The sequence below is a fragment of the Pezoporus wallicus genome, unplaced genomic scaffold (assembly GCF_028554395.1).
Source record: "Pezoporus wallicus isolate ANWC-B61680 ecotype Strahan unplaced genomic scaffold, APGP_CSIRO_Pwel_v1 scaffold_3294, whole genome shotgun sequence".
NCBI classification, from domain to species: domain Eukaryota; kingdom Metazoa; phylum Chordata; class Aves; order Psittaciformes; family Psittacidae; genus Pezoporus; species Pezoporus wallicus.
Window position 1 is genome coordinate 7,826,642 of NW_026635478.1, and position 20,063 is coordinate 7,846,704.

At 39.1% G+C, this 20,063-nt stretch overlaps 1 protein-coding gene across 5 annotated transcripts in view; it reads left to right on the forward strand.

Moving 5' to 3' along the window:
* Positions 1-20,063, forward strand: part of WNT7B (Wnt family member 7B) — a 93,778-nt gene that overhangs the window by 50,275 nt on the left and 23,440 nt on the right. For all 5 annotated transcript variants that reach the window (XM_057426740.1, XM_057426730.1, XM_057426759.1 and 2 more), the window contains exon 2: positions 3,817-4,043. In XM_057426740.1, coding sequence (XP_057282723.1) covers positions 3,817-4,043 — 227 coding nt within the window. The remainder of the gene's footprint in view (positions 1-3,816; positions 4,044-20,063) is intronic.

The window sequence follows — 20,063 nt, forward strand, 5'->3', positions numbered from 1 at the left end:
CAGCACTGGTGTTTCACTTGGATTAATGACTAAGTGATGAAGGAAGGTAAAGACTTTCCGTATGCCAGGGACTACTGTTAATTGCTTAGGAAATGTAACATTATTGCACTAACACTCTTTAGTTGGATAAAACCATGTGGATGATGTTTAGTTGGGTAACTCATGTGGATGACCCAGCATAAAACTTTGAAGCTTGTGAGGGACGAGGGATGGTTGCAATTACCATAAACTGCACCAGAAATTGAACAGAACATTGCACTCAAGATTTCCTTGTGATAAGAATCAAGGAAGTTTGCACTGCGGAGAAAGATTAGATGGGAGAAGATGCCAAAATGTGGCATGGAGATCTGCCTTTTTACAGTTCTAAAGTGAAATAATCTCTATCTAGTAGCAAAAAATAATATAGCCTTCAACCTGCCAAGGGGCAGAAGCACGGCACAACCCTCCTGAATGTGTGACAGATGCACAAACTAAGGGGTGCCACAAGAAATAGTGGAGAGGAAGCTTGAAATGCTGTTGGGTGCATTTCTTTAATATAAATAAAGTTTTCCAAAACCTCAATTTCATGATTCAGCATTTCTTTTGGCACTGAAATTATAGTAACAATTTAAAAGTAGGCTAAACAAGTCTGAGGGAATATGCTGGCAAGTACAGGCTGGAGAGGGGGAAGTCCCTGGAAGTAATAATAAAAAACTTAAGACCCCCTCCACCTCCAATAATTGCAGTTTAATTCTTTTAATGAGGAATGTATTAAAGAACTTTACAAATGTATAATAACTGTAACATCCTTACAATACCTTCTGAGGCAGATATGATCATGCTTCTTTTCTGGATGAAAATACAATCCTTTGACCAAGGCCTGCTCCAAAAACAATGTCAGACCAAACAATACACTCCTTAACCTAATTATGAGACAGTAGCAATGTATATAGAGGAAGCAACTAAACTGAGAATTATATGTGGGGTAGATACTCTGGCCAACTCTTTCTTGCTGTCTGGTGTCTAAAAAGTCATAAGTTTTTGCTGCTTAACTTGAGATAATAGTGGAAACTGTGGGGGCTTAGCACTTTAAAAAATATGATGTCAGAAAGTTATCTATCTCATACCCTTTATAATAGATATTATTATTTTTATTTTTGATTAAAAATATTTATGTAATATAAAAATATTTTTTATATATATTTTTTATCTGTAAGTTGGTCATGTGGGCTTAGTAAGTCAATGACTATTGGGCAGTCAGAAAACAGAACTATGGGTCTTGTGAATGTGTGCTGAACATCAACTTCAATTTTGCATGATTGTGCATGCCTGTTTCATAGGACCCAACCCTGTATTCCCTCAGGGTTAGGTTTTCCTAGAAGGGTCAGTGTCCGATACAGCAAAGCCAGCTGGGGGGGATGGGATAAGGATGCTGCAAAGCCTAAAACACACAGGAGAGCTGCTGCATATGCCATGCCAAGGAGGTGTTGCTGTTGGGGGGGCCCTGGCTGTTGCTCTGCTCTGAAGTATGGCTGCAGAAATTCACCCTTTCCTCAGCTGACCTGCTGCCTCCGCACCCCAGCAGCGAGCTAGTGGCTGACTTGGCTTCCCTTCAGCCTACCTTAGGGGGAAGAGCCATGGATTAAGCTGTAATGGCAGTCCCCGTCCCTCTTGCATCTTCAGGTTACTTACTCTGTACAAGATATCTTTCGCTTTTCATAACTTTAAAGTCACAGAAGGGTCAGACCTGGATCCTAACATTGCAAAGGTCAGAGAATCTTATTTCGACATCATCCTCTTAATGTTGCTTTTTTTTTTTTTAATGATTATCGTGCCTTAAAAAGTCTTGATTTAAAGACATCATAATTTAAATATTTTATTCATTCAAGTAGAGGTGGTCCAGAAAGAAAAAATTGATCAAAACTTGCATCTTGGGGACTCAATGGTTCCAACCAGTGCTCCAGCTTTGTTGCTCAGTACCCAGAAGTAACGTGAACTAAAGCTACAGGTCTGAGTACTCCTGCTCCAAATGCTGTGAGTGGTTGGAGCTGCAGCTACATTTTGTTCTTATTTTTTTTTAATAGGTAGTGCCACAAGACGTGCATGCTCTATGTTTGCAATACCTTGTCGCCATATCTATCAACGCCCTCGCCAAGCCATAAATAAAAAACCACAATTGGTGAATTTCTCATGGTTTGTTAACTTTGGAAAAGATGCACAAATACCTATTAAAGGCAGAATGAATCACCATGGAATTTCCATTCCACAGTAAACGTGCTATTTCATTTTGGCCAGGGAAAAGTTCTCCATTTCACCCTTTTTGCTCTGGCTTTAGTGTAGTTTATTGGAATGGCAAAATGAAACACACTGATTTCATTGAAATGCAACATTTATGTAATTTTGCATTTACCTTTGTGATGAAGTTGATACATTCCTATAAAATTCTTTGATTTTGTTGTTCAGTCAGCATTTTCCAAAAGGAGCATTTCTAGAGGGAATTTTTTAACACTAAGAAGAAAGGCTTAAGTGAGTGCTCAAGATGGAGAGAAAGATAGTGGGGAAGACAGTCTGTATCCTGTTACTAACCTATTTATATATGGTGACTTCTGTTACTGTGAAACTCTACTTAAAACCAAGGTGCTGCGGCATGATCTGGGCAACTATCTTTACATTACAGAGGCAGTCAACAACAGGATTTGGTGGGCAAAGGAAATTACCCATATGATCTAATACTAGGCTGGAACAAGCTAAAGAGAGGAAAGGGTTTGTGGAGCTACTTTCTTGCAGGTGTTGAGAAACAGTGACGTTCTCATCACCCCAGCCAAAAAGCAGGATTGACAGCTGGGCAGCGTGGCAGGGGCTTTTCCAGGATTTGGTTGTGTAGCTGTCTCAGGATCCACTAGATCTTGCTGTATAAGTCTTGAACACAGCTATACCACTCTGGTCCTGCTGACTTGCTCAGAGCCAGTTGAAGTGTCACAGCATGGGCCTGGCTGGTACTCGGTAGATGTGACATGAGGCATCACTGAACATATAAGCAAGTTGTCTTGTTTTTTTCAAAGTATTACTACTTAAAATGTCACCTGTAAAGATGTAAAAAAATGAGCCTGTAAAGATGTTGAAAACTGAGCTGGAAAATGAAAAGTAAATACGCTAAAGTGAAAACATATGGCAGGTGCAAGTTATATGCAAACTTTATAATGAATTCTGAAAATATACTTGAAGAATGAAAATTACAAATGTTTCTAGCCTGGATGGCACATATTAAGGATCCCTCCTGTATGCTCGATGATATTTGCCAGATCTAAAAGTACAATTATGCTGGTGAACTTTCATGAATCATGACTCAGTACCCTGAGTGTAATAATGGGTTGGTATCCTCAAGTCATTCTCTAAACTGTGCTTAACAGTTTCAAATGGGGGATGGATGAACTGGCTGTAGCAACTAAAATGCTGAACCTGAATCTATGGAAGCCATTCAAAGCAGACGTGAGTTTCAGAGATCCGTGGATGATCAGATATCACAATTTTTTTGCTTTTAAATGTCTTGCTTTCCACATCTCATCATCTGATGGGTCTGTGTAGAACTGGAAGCAAAAGTGCCCAAATTACATTTCTCTGTTGTTTCTGGCACAAATCAGATCAGGAATTATTGCAAGATTTCCAGCCCTTTTTTGCCAGACTGAGAGGTTGGGATAAGTTGGCGTAATTATAGGAACCCAACTTCTAGCCCTTGCCCTTTTGCCCAGAGCCTTGCCTGTCACATGGCAGCACGTGGCAAAAGCATTTAACAGCCTCAATTTGGTTATAACATTTCTTTCTGCTCTTTTTCTTCAGAGCTTTGTCATCTGTTGTGGCTTTAGGAGCTAATATCATCTGCAACAAAATCCCAGGCCTGGCCCCTCGGCAGCGAGCAATCTGCCAGAGCCGCCCCGATGCCATCATTGTGATTGGGGAAGGGGCACAAATGGGAATCAATGAGTGCCAGTACCAGTTTCGGTACGGGAGGTGGAACTGCTCTGCGCTTGGAGAGAAAACAGTCTTTGGACAAGAGCTTCGAGTAGGTAAGGGTGTCTCTAATATGGTGCTGAAGTGATGTGTTTGGGCTGGTTTTCTTTTTAGCTTTCTCACTGCAGTCCTGGAAAAGCTTATAACCTCCTGGTATTTGCTTACTGTAGTTCAACAGTGATGCTCCCGGAACAACTGCGCTCTGTATGTTTTCACTCATTGAAAAGTAACTGGCAAGAGGCACAAAATCTCTAGTGATCCGTAGATGAAGTCATTAATATTTGTCCAACTTCATACCCAGCAATGACCCAGATGCCTGCACAGGCATACAAGGACACTGTCATCACACCTCGTGAAAAATATTTCCAATTCTCATACTTTTAGAGGCTGCTATGATAACTGTGGTACATATTATGACCAATAAAAAGGGAACTAGAATTAACTCTAAAAATCCCTCTGCAGACCTCCCAAAAGCTTAAGCAATGAGAGAGTCTGACTAACTGATGGTGTACAAGACACTAGCTTTACAGTACATGGCAGTGATACATATCCATTTTAGTGCTGCTAACATACTGTAAAGAAAATACTGCAAGTGATTTGAGGTAGGAAACCCAATCAAAAAAATAATACAGGACCCTGGCCTGACAAGCTGTTAGCTGGCAGAAGTTAAATTGATCCCTTTCCATTTATCCTGTATATGATATTATTTCATAGGGGAGATTATGCAATTTTTTCCAGTATTGAGATTATTATTTTCCTCATCACCCAGCTGAGTATCCTTAGCTTACTCCTGACCTTTCCTCTCTTTCCCAAGGGCTGCCCATTTACCCTTCCCCATACTGTCTGCTGCTCAGTGTCAGGATAACATTTTGTAGTGTGTGGCTCTCACAAGGGTGCTCAGAGTGGTATCTTCCAACTTCACAGTGGGGTTGTAGCCTGTTCTTATGTCTGATCCTTCTTAAGGTGACACCTTTTTCCCGAGTTCAATGGTTTGGGTGAGTCTTGTGCCTCCAACACAACTAAATGTGGTCAGACATAAGAATTCATTAAAACTGTGTGAAAAAAAGACATAACTTTTCATCCCATCTGTGCAAAGAGGAAATGACTTACATGACACTTTGGTTGTTACTGGAGATCAAGGTTTTTTTCTTTCCAACACCCTTGTGAAATGGACATCAAAAGATGAGGTACACTTGACTCAATGATCAAACTAAATACTTTTCAAAGAAAGTACAAGTCTGAGAGTCTGGCTGAAGTCTGGGGTTTTTAAAGGCACAGTGGCCCAGCTGTAAAGTGTTATAATGAAATAAATCCATTAACATCAGGGAAACTGACCTACACCCATAGAGAATCTGTCATATTCTGTGAGTATTACAGTATTCTGTAATACAGTATTCTGTGAATATTACTCCACACCAAATCACAGAAGTGGAGAGGGTTAAAACTAATAATAAAAAGACTGAGTAAACCAAATCAATTGCAAAAGAAAAGTCTGAACTTTCTGAACTTCAGGAAAAGAGTTAGGTAGAATTTGGTTTTGATTCTGTAAAGCTGGTGGTGAGGCCTTTGCTCATTAGTGTCTCTTCACCCATTTGTCCTATTTAAAATTCTGTTTAGATAACGCTTCTTGTGTAACTTTTGTTTCTTAAAGAGTTGAGTGGAACACATCAAACATTCTCAAGACAGCATGTACAGGAAAGAACCTAACATTTGACTTTTACCTTCAACTTTAAGTGAATCAATGAAACATTTAGCTGGTTCTCTTGACTATTAGAAGCACAGGTCTGGTCCTCCTTGGTTGGTCTTATGCTTTCTTGTCTTAATTTGATGTCCAAAATGATGATGTTGTCAGAAAATACATAGCTGCTAAGCAGGCTAGCATTATACCTTTTCATGCTATGTTGTCTTGATCTGCCAAAGCTTGCAGCCATGCTCTGACCCTTGGACAAATAAATTCTCTTAACTTCAGTGATATCACTTATGTCCTTGAAGTGGCATAATCTGAAGGGTTATACCAGAGTCGGTGTCATCACTAAGCTTCCTGGTGAAAAGGCTTTCATCACTTCTACTCTCTTCTTGAAGCTGAAAATCTTGTGGCACCTCATCAGCTCTGTCCTTGTGCTCATGAGCAATAATCCTCTTCCCCAGGAACTCCTTTCATTCTTTGAAACCTTGAAAGTGAGTGCAGTCCAAATGCCTGAGGAGGACTTCAAATCATGCCTTTGCTATAATTCTTAGCATTTCTATAGAAAATAAGAGCTACAGGGAGCAAAAATTGTTTGGCATCAGGATGGACTGGCTATCAGGTTGGTCAGAGTATACATAGTTTGAAAAATCCCAGTGTTTTCTTGAGCCACTTTTCAGGCCATGTTTGCCAAAATGTTCACCATATTCTTGACCTCTTCACCGAACCTGGGTGGTTTCTTGGAAGTCTGAAATGACTGATGTGAAATTTGGTGGGTTCTTTTATGGCTTAACCCAAACACAGATGAAACTTGGCAGTTGCAGCTGAGTTCTGCTTTGACATTTGTTGGGTGTGAAACCACACATACTGTAGCGGATGGAGGAGGTTTACATGACCCCTGCCAGCTGAGCCAGATGAGTTCCATGCAGGTCTATAAAGGATCCCATAATCCACATGTCTTTATTTGTTTTATTAGTGGAGGAGCACCCAGAGATGATGTGGTCAGTATTTAGGAAAAGGACAGAGTTCAGGAAGTGGTGTTATTACACTGGGGGTGGGGAGGGAATAAAAAAAGGACAGAGCTAAAAAAAAAAACCCAAAACCCACTTAAAGGTACCAGATACTTGTAAGCATATATATTCACTTGTGTAACAAAACACATCTGCGTCTGACACGCACAGAAACACTAAACCAGACATTTGGTTCTGCCTGAAGAAACTGAAGAAAGGATTGACACTAAAAAAGACAGGCGTGTTTTTCACTTCACGCCAAAGGAAAGCTCATTTAAATTATTCCCAGAACTGCTTAGGGATATGAATAATCATAGAATCATATCATAGTTTGGGTTAGAAGGAACCATTTTTATGGGAAAGAGGACCTACTCTTTAGCTACTAGGCCAAGGCTCTACGGCTAGCACTGACAAGTGCAGATTTACAGCTATTCTAATTTGCAACCCCACGCAACACTTCTCCCTCAAAATTCAAAAAGCAAACCTCCAGACTCACCCAACATGAGGCTTCTCCAACAGCTGTACATCTATTGCCAGTTCCGTTTCCTGGGTGCCATTATGCTCCAACCATGCATGTCTTCCAGCCACACCAAGCAGCATCCAGAAGGCATGACACAAGAGCAAATGTCAATCCTTGTGACTTCTGGGGATCCTACTATGCCAGAGGAATCCCCTGTGAGTTACCTAAGCTGGATTAGTGATGAGCTATTTTTTCAAAGTGAATGAGGGCTGTACCACCTATACAGTATCTGGGAGTCTGTACTAAAAACAGTTAAAATAAATAGTTTGGAGGACAGAATAACAACTGCAGAAATTATGTTAGGCATCGGGTATTCATTTTGGTATGAAAGATTTATAGCAGTCAAGACAAAAAGTGACAGAGAGATACAAATTAGTAGCATGAACAAAGGATGTAGCATGGAATGAATTAGCCAAGCATTGTGTTTAGCTTTATTTGGTATATTTATAGCTGGGAACTTTTCTGTAGTCTTGCCATCCCCAAAGAAAAGTCATTACTACATTCACTTGACCCATCCTGTTCCTGGACATGCTTGTATTTGTCAGCTTCCTGCGCTCAGTTTTCATGCCAGCTTCTCATATAAGGTCATCTTTTCCACTCTCCAACCATTCCTCTTGCTGTAAGCCTCTTTAAAAAATTACTTCTGTAAAGATAACCTCTTGGGTTCAAAAATTAATTGGTTAACGATATATCAATTGTTATTATTGATAAGTAGAGTTGAAAGAAAATTCTCCTAACTTTTTGAAGGCAAGGACTCAGATCTAGAAAGCGAAGCCTCTGGTTGTATCAGGTTATTGACGCAAAAGAGCACTAGAGACTGGTGCCTATTCCCACAAATGATGGTTGAAACAATCTATCATGTAAGTAGCTCTAAAAGTTACAGATAATAACAGTTGGGAGCAAATAACTCCACACAAAAAAGTAAGGATTGCAGCTTCTGAAATATGGAGTCAGAATCACTCATGGAACTGAAATCTGCTGTTGTTCCTTGACAGTGGATTATGCTGGCTTATTATTTGTGCATTGACAATTTCTGCTGAAAGTCTCCAAATTGATGTGCATATAAACAGACTGCTCTTACTAGTGCCAAATCCAGGGCAAAAATGAGGTGTTTTGAGAAACAAAGCTGTCAAGATATAAAAAGTAATCTGTAGATACCTCCTTTTCAGACACATGATGTGGAAAATGATCATGATTTAGTAGTATTCATTTGGCTGTACCATTGACTTGGCAAATTGTTGAACTGGACACCTGACAGGGAAGAATCAACAGATAGAAAAAACCCAAGAGTTCTGATTATTATTATTTTTTTTTTAACCTTTGATGTTTTATATTGATCTGTATTTTTCTGGCACGTTGAAAGGCTGCATCTGAAGTGATGCTACCAGCCTGCTTGCTGTGTGAAGTTTAGGAAAGCAACATCTTAAGCAGCTTCCTGTCACCACACATTTGCTCAGCTTTTGATCCGTTTTCCAGGCAAAAAAGATGAGGGGTGGGAGAGAAAAATACAGTTTTAAAGGCTGACAAAATCTGTTCATGGATTTTATTAACTCACAGGTGAAGAGGACCGCAAATAATTTTGAGAAAGACAATCAGAAAATAAAGTTGGACTTCATGGTTATATACAAGCATGCACTTGTACACATGCACACGTAAAGTGCTAAGAAGACAGCATACATTTGAACAGAAGACCAAGAAAGGGAGGGGAACATCTTCTCAAAGAAAGATACTCATAAAAAAAAGTGATTCCATTTATATTTGCATGGGAAGCAGGTAACTAGTCCACATTGGATCCCAGTGTTTTAGCTGCAGGCCTGAAAGTACAAGGGAATTGGGCATGAAAGATACGTACACAATGGTGTTGTGGAGAAATGGTTGGCATCTTATCATACATGCTGAGGGGGTGTCAGCCAGTAAATTATTCTTGGTTCAGGCCATATATAGGCTTAATTAAATTTGGATTCAGACTCGTATGAATCTAGTCATTTTTAGTCTGGGCTATAATGGTGGTTTAACCGAGATGCCAATGTTCATAAAAACTTCCTACCAAAAATGGGAGGAGTAGACAGGCTCATTATTGTCCAAAAATGGAAATTTGCATCCAAGCAGATACATTAATCTAGCACAGTACTGTCTAGCGTGGTATGAGTTGGCCAACTTGGAAAGCTTCTCTTTCAGTACGAGCAGAAAACTTCCAATACATGAAGACAGGCGGCATTCTTAGGAATGCTTTACAACCATACTTGTGCTTTAATGCTATCAGCAAATCAATAAAGGGAACTATAAATGAATCCAGATAGTTTGCCTAAAGTAAGTACATTTCTATCTCAGTTTTTGCCTTTCTTTCCTCCTTCCATTTCTTTTCTTTTACTTTATGTTCTCATTTTCTAATTTTTAAATCGATTTATGCTCTTAGTTATGTATTTATTAATACTTAGTAATATTCATATATCAGGTTGACTGTATGTTTATAATTCTAACATCTGTGTGTTTATTATGGGAAAATCTATCTTTACGGACTTGCGTTATATCCAATAAAAACAATATGGGGGAAAGAAAGGAATCATACAGCTGGAAACAATTTGGAGGGGGAAAACTAGTTGGAATTAGGTTATTTTAAATATGATACAGAGCAGGGTACACACTTCACTGACGGAAAGGCAGTAATTATCTTTGTCATAGCAGTAGGTGCTATGATTGCTTTAGGTATTTGTCAGTTACCGTGAACCTCAATTGCACAGTGGCTTTTGGATCAAACATGGAGAAATTTCTGGGGTTTTGTTATCACATAGTATGGTCCCAGACAACAATGATGTCCTTTGAGAGTTCAAGCAACTGATCAGAAAGAAACTTGTTTTCAGTAATTTGAACTGGATGACTGCGTTGGTACTAGGATATAGTAAAAGCATTCCGGTGTGAGAGGTGGCTTCTCAGGGGATGGCATTGGCTTTCAACTCCTAGTGCAGCAGGCTGCCTGGGATGCCAGGAGAGAAGTGCACAGGATGCATTCAATCAGCTGAAATCTGAATATGGACTAGGACTGTGTGCAAATTCCATATGATCACATAGGATCAATAAAACCTGGGACTTCATTACTCACATGCCTACCTCGGAGTGACTGCTGATGTCCATTTCACGAAGTGTCATGTGAACCCATTGCATTTGCAAGTGTGATTTAGTTAAACTACTAGATGCTATAAATACCATGGCTAATTTAATGAGCTGTGGTTTATGCAAGGGTAGTTTTTAATAGAAGCATACTACTATATCACAGGATGTATAGTTCTTCATAATTTAGAGACAGCGTTTTCTCATTATTAGGCTGAATAAAAGTAAAAAAACCAAGACATGCGTAGTGAACCACCACTGATACCAGCTGGGTAACTGAGGGGCAGGCAGAGGCAACTCATAGAAGCAAACCCCCACCAAATCTGACTATGTGCTAAGTATGCTTACTTTGCAGGGAAGATTTATCACACTGCAAACACTCGTTGCAAAGCCATCTCTTAAAATGCCTCAGAGCATTTCTTTTCACAACTGACGTGTTGTTGCTGGAAGGAGAAACAAAAATATCCTTAACCTTAAGGGTATCCTGTATATTTGTTCTAGCTTATTAGATATATATTATTGTAGAAGGACTTCAGTTATTTCAGTGACTATCCCACATGTTGCCTTATTAAGGTAGAAAGGCCATTTCTGGAACAAAGCTGGCTATTCTGCATAAAGACCCATAGAATCATAGAATAATTCGGGTTGGAAGAGGCCTTCAAAGGTCATCTAGTCCAACCCCCTGCAATGAGCACACCCTTATATCAGATACCCTAGAGACTGTAAGGTAAGTACTATGAGGCATCCAAACTGCCTTATGAGGACAGGTTTTTTCAATACAATTCATCTTAACAGAAAGTTAAACAGTGGGAAAAAGCTGCGATATAATCTAGTAGTTACAAGGTAAAGTAAATTCGATTGCTATTTTAGTTTGCTTTATCACCTTTGGCGGAAATTAAGGAGTTGATTCAAAGAGTTCATTCTGACTATTGAACGGTGGATATGATTTTTACTATCACAAGTAGCAAAGCAAGACAGTAACCCAAGTCCGAATAAGAAAATAAACTTCCCAGCTGGTGGTAGCTGAGTTTGGAAAGGATTGGTAAAAAAGTTATAAATTCTTACCACAGTAGTTGATTCATATTATTTTGACTGAGGAGACAGCCTCCACACTGAGAGTGGTAGGTTCAGACTCATCTTCATTTTAGTAGTTTTCTGTTACTTGGAGGTTTTTAGAAAAATAAGAATATATTTCTATTCTAAGGAAGCACTGTTAAAAGAAATAAATACGCTATTTTGAGACGATGGAGGATTCCCAGCTTAGTGAAAAATTTGAAATTCGTAGATGAAAATTTCTTTGTACTTTAAAAATTTCTTAGATGCCAGAGCCTGATAAGTATCTGGTGAGGCTTTCACACTGTTTTCAAAACACTCTGTAAATCATAGATGAAGAGATAAATGTGAATGGGCAGTACCAATTGTAGTTTATGAGTTGACAGGTATAAATTTTGTTTGACTACTAGAAAAGATGTAATTTTGCTACATCAGTATTATCATCTAGATCTCCTTTTCTTTGTCTCTCTCTATATGCCTAGCATATATAATATATATCATATAATAATCTCCAACCATGAATAGACAAATTTTTATATTCCCCAATTTATGTTCTCTACTCTCTAGCCTTTTTGTAAAGTACAACTGTCTAGTTCAAGTGTATCTCAGTTGTGTTTTCTTTTTACTCAAGGGTCATGAGTTGGAAGAAAAAATACAAGTTCTCTCAAATTAAAATGTTATTGCTGGCATTTAAATATTTACCTCTTTGGCAGCAGGCTTGCTTTAAAAGGCAGACATCCTTATTCTAAACATAGTACTAATATGTTAATACAATTATTTAACAAATTCTGCATGGCTTGCAACTGGATGAGAAATGGTAGATGTTGACCTGAACAAAATCTGGAATTTCTATCCTGAGGGAAGTGCTACCTTCTAAAACTTCTGTTTCATTCCATTTTAATTCAAAAATGAAGATTTTCTTGGAATGGATCCTTTTCTGTAGACATTTTTAAACTAAAAGGCACTGACGTACTTGACTCTGAATAATATGATTTCTCTTTGTTAGAGCACTTAATTTTAAATTAGTTAACTTCATTGATGTAAATAGATGCAAGGAACTGAAACTGGAGAAACTCAAGCCTCTCTATCTGTCTCATGACTTTTGCATGCTTCCATATATATTCTAATCTATATGGTTTAATAACACACTGCATGGCTTCATAAGAGACATCACATAGCATGACATGCTGTCATCTTGTGACCTTAAGCCCCAGGTGTCTCAAAAAACAATAGACAGATGTGGGGATGCAGTTTAATACTGTGTTTCAAGGGTTCCAATCTAAGCCTTTTTTTACTAAATGAAATAGCTCCATTTAAGTGACAGAAATATTTTGTTGGAGAAGGGTGGGTACCTTGGGTTTTTGGCATTCTGAGACCATCCTAATAAATATATAATTAGCTGTAGGGGAAAAGGGTACTGTTATGTATAATGGGGCTTTATAGACTGTCTGTAAGGACCCGTATCTCTGACCATTTGCTCAGCATTCACTAGAGGAAAAATCCTCATTTTCTCTTGCTTTTAACTTCGTCTTTAGCTACTCAGGATAAAATTTTCCATGCTAATTTTCTGGTTTGCCTTGGGATGAGTGAGTCAGAGGTCCTGTGGAAAAGATAGTATGCAAATTCTAGGCTATTAGTTAATTGAATACTGTACCAAAATTTGGCTACACAGGGCTAACTTGCATACCAACATTAATTTGGGCACTTCCTTACTTCCAGCTTCCACACTTGGAACATTAATGTTCTTTTAATGTAATTTTTTTCATGTCACTCTGTAATAAAATTGCTGTCTGTAAATGCTCCATAGCATGCTTGACTCAGTTATCACCAGTGTCCAGGTCCTGTTGGTCAATGACTTACAATATAATGCATGCTTAAAACAGGAAGGCAAATAACATTTAAAGTTAAATAAAGTGGTGCTGGGCTTAATCCAAAATGATGGGGGTCAAATTCTGATCCTATTGCTGTCAGTAGATGTTTTGCCACTGCTTTCACCAGAGCCAGGATTTTAACAGCACTAAAAAAGGCTCCTGGCTTTTGTGTACAAGCAGAAGTTCAAAGTGGAGCTGCTTCTCATAGGAAGGACTCAGCTAAAAACTAATTAGCTAAATGGAAATCAACTATAAAATGTTTGACTTTTTTAAAGCACAGAGCGACTTTGCAGACAGGCAGGTGCTGCCAAGTCTTGCCACTGAAAGGAAAGGTCTTTATGTAAGATGACAGGTACTGTGGGACAGCAGCTAAGCTGCTGGTATGCGATCCTGTGATAACTTGGGGTTCTAATGACTTTGAGATTCCTTGAGCTTTACTACTGCGGTTAGCTATGTTGTCAAAATCTCTTCCCTAGAATTACAGATGATAGGTTTGGTCGTCTAGTTCAACCTCTAGATCAAGCAGGACAGGCTAAACATAACATTAGACTTCAGAGTTACATGTGTAGCAGCATCCCTCCCTTTCCTCCCTTGTTTTTTGGGATACATTCTGTTTGGTAAACCATCTGTTTCTAAATTGAAAAGCTTGAAATGCACAGAGAGGCATTTACAAACATTACGAAAAACACAGCATTTGTTGATCTGTACATTTTGGTTTGCAAGCAAATGTTTTAGCATTCAGGTTTAGCTAGCCAATCCGTGCAGTTTGCTCTCTTGCCTCCAGTCACGAGCAATTTCTTTCTCTAATGAAGTAGCTGGAGTATCCCAAAATATTACATCTGACAAATACCTTATTTTCTAATTGACAAAATTTCCTTCTTGAGTATCGTGCGTGACTTTTAAACATTGGATTAAATTACCCGTGACGGTAGCGTATTTCTTACTGCAATATTGTATGTCCGTAACTGTGAAGTACAATATTATTGTTACTGATATAAGTCAAATTAAGATGAAAGAAATAAAGCAAGCAAGCAAGAGGACTATATAATTTATTATTTGGAGGTTTGAATAAAATGAATCTAACGTGGTAGTGGTAAAGTATTTCTTCTCTCAGGATTCAAACTGGCCAACAACTTTACTCATACTCTCTGCTTAACTTTAAACCCTACACTTTAAGCCCTATTAAAGAGGCTTTGAAAGTGGTTTGTTTTAAATGCATGCCTGGATATTCTGCAGAACACAGAGTCATAGTGAAAGCCAGCATGCAAGACTGAGGTGATGATGGGTCCTTCAGCTAGTAAAAACTGTTGCACCTATCCAGTTTTGATCAGATTTCACTTTAGGATTGAAGTGTATCTACATGACTTTTAGCCACATGTGCAATCTGTTGCTATCTCTAATGCTCTCTCCACTGCAGAGGTTCAATCTCTGTTTTCTGGGATTATGAAAGAAAGCAGATTCCTAATACTTAACCAGTGTTGCTGTAAGAAGTGTGTTTGGATTACTGAGGAGTCTTTAAGTAGTCTTCTTTCACCCCAGAAGGCTCACTGGTGCACTGGGAGAAGACACTTTCATCTCTAGATAGAAGTTCAACAGACATGGTCTTAATTGCTGTAGACCGGAAAACTCTATTCAAGCTACTGAAATGAAAAAAGTTTACTCATGCATCATGATTTATTTTTACCTGTTCACTGATTTCTTCATGACTACATGGAAACTTGCTTTCTGTCTGATTCAGCTCCCACTCATCCTGTTCAGAAGAGGTCTCTATGCAAAGACCCATTTGACATGGTCAGTGCAACCTTACAGTTTCTGAAGGGAATGGTACAAGAGGTAACAGTGATTTCTGTCACTGTTGCTGAACTAAAGGGCTTCAGACAAAGGCAGAAAAATGAGGAGCCCCTTCCTCACTTCTTTCCTTTGGCCCAGTTTCATACCACATAGCTCCAGGCATTTACACGAGATGTCTAAGATAGGAACCTAGTCAGCCTGTATTCCTTGTATGGTCAAAGGAGAGAAGCACTTCCAGAGGATGATTTGGATCTTAATTTGACTGCATGACTGTCCCTGTTGACTATCCTGGGAGCTTAGATTCCCTGTTTATGTATCAAGTTTGTTAATATCTAATTTTTGTTTGACTGTGAAATTTTTCCACCTCTCCATGTATGTTTCTTAGGGGAGCATGTGGTCCTCTCATAAAGTCATACCTGCTCTCCCCACATAGCAGACATGGAAACTTGATCTTCATTTAAAGTCCTAGTTATTCTTGGTACTCATTCACCAGTCGTACCTGCAAAATTTGCCTTAGCTGACGACTTTCAGACAGATACTGGCTAAAAAAAAAGAAAAAAAAGCTGCAACCACAGACATAACTCCACCAGTGCTATTTGGAAATTTAAGAACAAGTGGGAGTCCAAAATTACCACCAGATGGTGCACCTATTTAGCAAGTGACAGAGACATGTTCCACAAGAAAGGGTAGCCACAGCCTCCAGCAACCCATCAAGTTGCTTCCCCTGCTGTTTATTCTCAGCTAAGATATAAAGTGAATGTGTTTGAAACATGGACCTGCAGGTCATACTATTCTGTTACATTTAATATGGAGTATGTTTTCAATCTCCGTGATGGAAGCCTTTCAGCTGCCTGGCTAGGGACCTGAGGAAGTAGGAAAAGTCTAGCAGATCTATGACTACACATAAAGGAAGAAGGAAAGAAAATGAGGGGCCAAGAGCAGGAAAAATTGGTGATGGTGAAGGGCAGTGAGAAGGCTCCAAAATTAGAAGTGGTCACCACAGAACATTTATGCACTGCTGTTTCATTAAGTTGGCTAGTTCTGGCTATTAATGGTAGGTAGCTGGGAGAAGGTTGAGGTCAGTGCATTTCTGAAGGATAGTCTTGACGTCTAAGTATTTTGGAAAACTGCCAGTGCCAGTATCCCAGGAGAAAACACATGGGGTATTCTATTAACTGCATTAAAAAGGTAGTAAACTTTCCTAAACAGTGAAGTGTTTTTTATTCTCTAGCTGCTTCTCATTCCTAAGGACTTGGTAGTCCATGCTCAGGGAAAGATCAGCAAAAATGGATAAGCATATATTTCTGCCATATTTCTCACAAGACCATGTGATTCAGCTGGATTTGCTGTAAATCAATCCATTATCATGTGTAGGACATGAGCAGGCCTTTCTTCCCTTTCCACTGTACTTGTTTTGAAGAAGATTCTAAAGTAATATCTAGGTTCTTGGCAATCCTTTTTCATGAACATTATAAAACTGATGCAGAAGAAAATACTGTGAGTCTCTCATTCATTTGCATAGGTGTATCTTTTACTGCTTTTTATTGTTTTGGCATGTTTTAAAGGGTGCTGCAAATAGAATTTACCATATTGCTAGAGAATGATTAATTAGAAAGGTTGTACTTTTAATTGCAACTTGATCAGTAAAGAAACATTCGAACTGAAAATTTCCTCCTAGCAAAAATGAAAACATTTGGATATTCTTTAACCTGAAAAGTACTCATTCAGAATGGATAAAATAATTCTTCATTCTCTTTGTCCAAGCTGAGAGGAAGGCGTCACCTCAAGAAGCTCAATATAATTCCCCTCCTATCATTTTTCACATACCCTGTGGCTCCTAGTTCTATGTGAGAACTATCATTTTATGGTTAAAGCATGGACCAGGAGATAATGGACTTGGACTCTGTTCTCAGCTGTGCTTTATACTTTTCTTGTGACCCTAGGAAAATCATTTCATACCTTGCTGTCTGGAGACTAAAGATGACTAATTTTAGTGGGGAATTGAAAGGCTTAATTAATGTGGACTAACCTCCACTTAAGCATTTGTGAGATACTTTGGGATCCTCAAACATAAATGGTTGCTCTTAAAGTCTTCTTATCCAAACAGGAAGCAAAGAACATAAATGTTGTGTAGGGATCTGGTCTTCTAGAAAGCAAGTCCACGCCTGCAAAAAGACCATACTTGAAACATCTCAGTAGAACATGCCTGGTAATATTATTAGCTTAATTTGCATATGAAGGAAGTTTGGAAATGTCAGGCAGCTATCCACAGAGCCTAAACTCAAATTTCAAATAGAGAAAATACTTATGTGTTCAGTACTTACATGCAACATGAAAAAAGAGAATAAAGCCCACAGGGAGAGTAACTGCTGGTTACTTACTGTGTGCTGGCTGTATGTGTGCTGTGATTCTTTGAGTAAATCTGCCTGTCCAAGACCCTCTTTTTCTAGCTACTGGTGCACAGTGACATCCTGACACCAGCGTTGGGGCTTGAATATCTTTTCCCTCCTTCCCTTTCTTTTTCTCCTTGCTGTCTCCCATTTTCTTTCATTTCAGCAGTTCAGTAATGCTGAAACCAAGTTCCCTTCCCTTTTGTTTGCTTTTCCCTTGTCTATTGATCAATCATGTTGCTTTATTACAGACTCTGTAGTATTAACTACAGCATAAACAGAAGCTCTTAGTAGGAGAGCTAGTTGGGATTTCCCTGCCCTCTTACACAACTGAAGTTTCTGCAGCACCACTTTCTTGTTTGTTTTCAGGGATTAGTGGCAATATTCCACATACTGCTGACATAATGAGGCATAAGCTTCGCTCAGAGAAGGCAAGGCACCACTGATTTTTAAAAGACCCTAGGCTGCTGTGCTACTAAAGATGGGCATGGAAAGTTTGGAAGGCAGCAGACTTTCAGACCACTGACCACTCAGATCTGAGTGGCACTAAGATTGCTGATGGGTTTTTGCACAGCATGAACTGTTTCCATGAATACTATGTCCTGCTCAAAGTTAAATTCAAAGTGTCTGTATGGAATATCTCATATGCATGTGTGTGCTGTCACTTCGCGTTAGTCAGAGGAACATGACATCATGTGATAGGCAAGAACACTACTTTGTACCATATAGCCTAATTCAAGGCTTTTCACGTGAAACATTTGTTTTGTTTTGGTTTTAAGACATTTGCTTTTCTAACTGCTCTGTTTTAATTAGAGCTCAACCTGAACCACAAACGATAGATTTGAACTTTCCCAGAGTTCAGTGGTGTTCAGATCTGGCTTTTGGTTTGGCCCATCACAAAGACAGGGGTCAGCTTCAAAGTTCAGATCTGGAAATGGGCAGCTACAAAGCAGGGGGTCGAAAAGATAATTTAATGAAACCCGTGTCTCACTTTAATAGTGGATTTGTAGTAGAGACACTTAATGAGTTTTTTAAACATACCTGTATGTAAGCAGTGTCTCAAAGACTGTTGTTAATACTCATTTATCTATTTAAATACTCTTGTATTTATACTGCAGAAAGGGACTTTTTCCTTCTTTCCTGGTCACAAGGCCTGGATCCTGGTCTGAAGCTGAAGTACCCTAAAAACCTACATATTTTGCTTCTGATCTCTGTTTAAAAGTCATCCTTCAGTTCTAGGTTATCATACTTAAAACCAGTGGAAGCTCTTTGCGGGCTAGAAATGTGATCTTTATATCCTCATAGCATTTAGTTTTTTCAGCTGAAAGGGCAGCTAACTCACAGAACTGGCATCTGCTCATTTGCCAAACTCTTGCAGGCATGGACCAGCTTTTTAGGTGAGCTTGCTTAATATAAGGCAAAACACAAGCTTAGCACAACACAAATAATAAATAACAACCACTGTTGTTATACTGGATAAGATAACCGGACTGGTACGGTTAGCTGGACAGGTTCAGATTAAACACTGATTCAGTATTTAATATGAACATTGATTAAGTATCTTTCATGAATCCTAAGACTCATATGATTCTTCCTTGTTAATGTGAATCTTGTCACTTCCCAAGTCCTGTCAGGACCAGAAACTCCAGAGCTGAAAATAAGACTTTGCTCTTGTGATGCTTCCAGACTCATTTTGCAAACCAGAGAGGTTTGGACCAGAATCTAAACTTTGTGTATTTATCCAAAACCCTGTGAGCTCTTTACTCTTCTAAATCTCTTTCATATGTGTGATTTTTGCCATGTCTTGTTCACCGGGTTTACAAACTCAGCTAGCAGACACTACACTAAGAAGCATAGGCATCATTACTTGAACCTAGCTCTCCTCCCTGAAAGATTGTCAGGCAAGATAAATGTGTCAGAAATATGAATGCAGCCACACAAGCAGTGTTGGAGCATTTGGAAAATATTTAAGCAAATTTCATTCCACCCTTCCACAGGAACTTTCTTATTTGCTTTTCACAAAGTCTGAGCTTTGATGAGAGTAACTTATGGGGTTACTGCCCAGCTGTTTGCCCTGTGCCTGGAAGATGTGACCTCTGCAGCGGAATTAGCAGAGCAGAGCACAGGCTTATACTGAAGATCTACAAACCCAGCCTCTCTGGTGCAACCACCAAAGAAGGGCTAGTTTGCATTGGATTGTATACTAAAGCCAATGAGGCACAGTCCTTCTGTTGCCATGAGAGCTATCAAGAGAGTGATAACATCCTAAACAGCCACATCAAGACTCACCGCATCTCACTTGCCAAACTCTACTTTGCCAAGAATGTGCCAGAGAAACACATTAAAGCCCACACACCTAAAGGATGAGCGGTGAGTCACCAGTGACAGTGCTCATATTATAGAATTGCTTGTAAAATTTGACATGTTGAGTTGGTCCTCTAAGGTATCCTGCCAGGTATTAGAAAACCTGCCAGGAACTTTTGTAAGCAACAGATTTGTAGGAAAACCATAATGAGCAATATACAGAATTATCCTCCAGGAGACAATTCAACGGCAAATCCCAGCAAATGCAAGGAGAACCTCTCCGCTATGTTCCTGTGCAGAATTTTACAGAAAAGACAACATCCTGGTATATTATTTGATACAAAT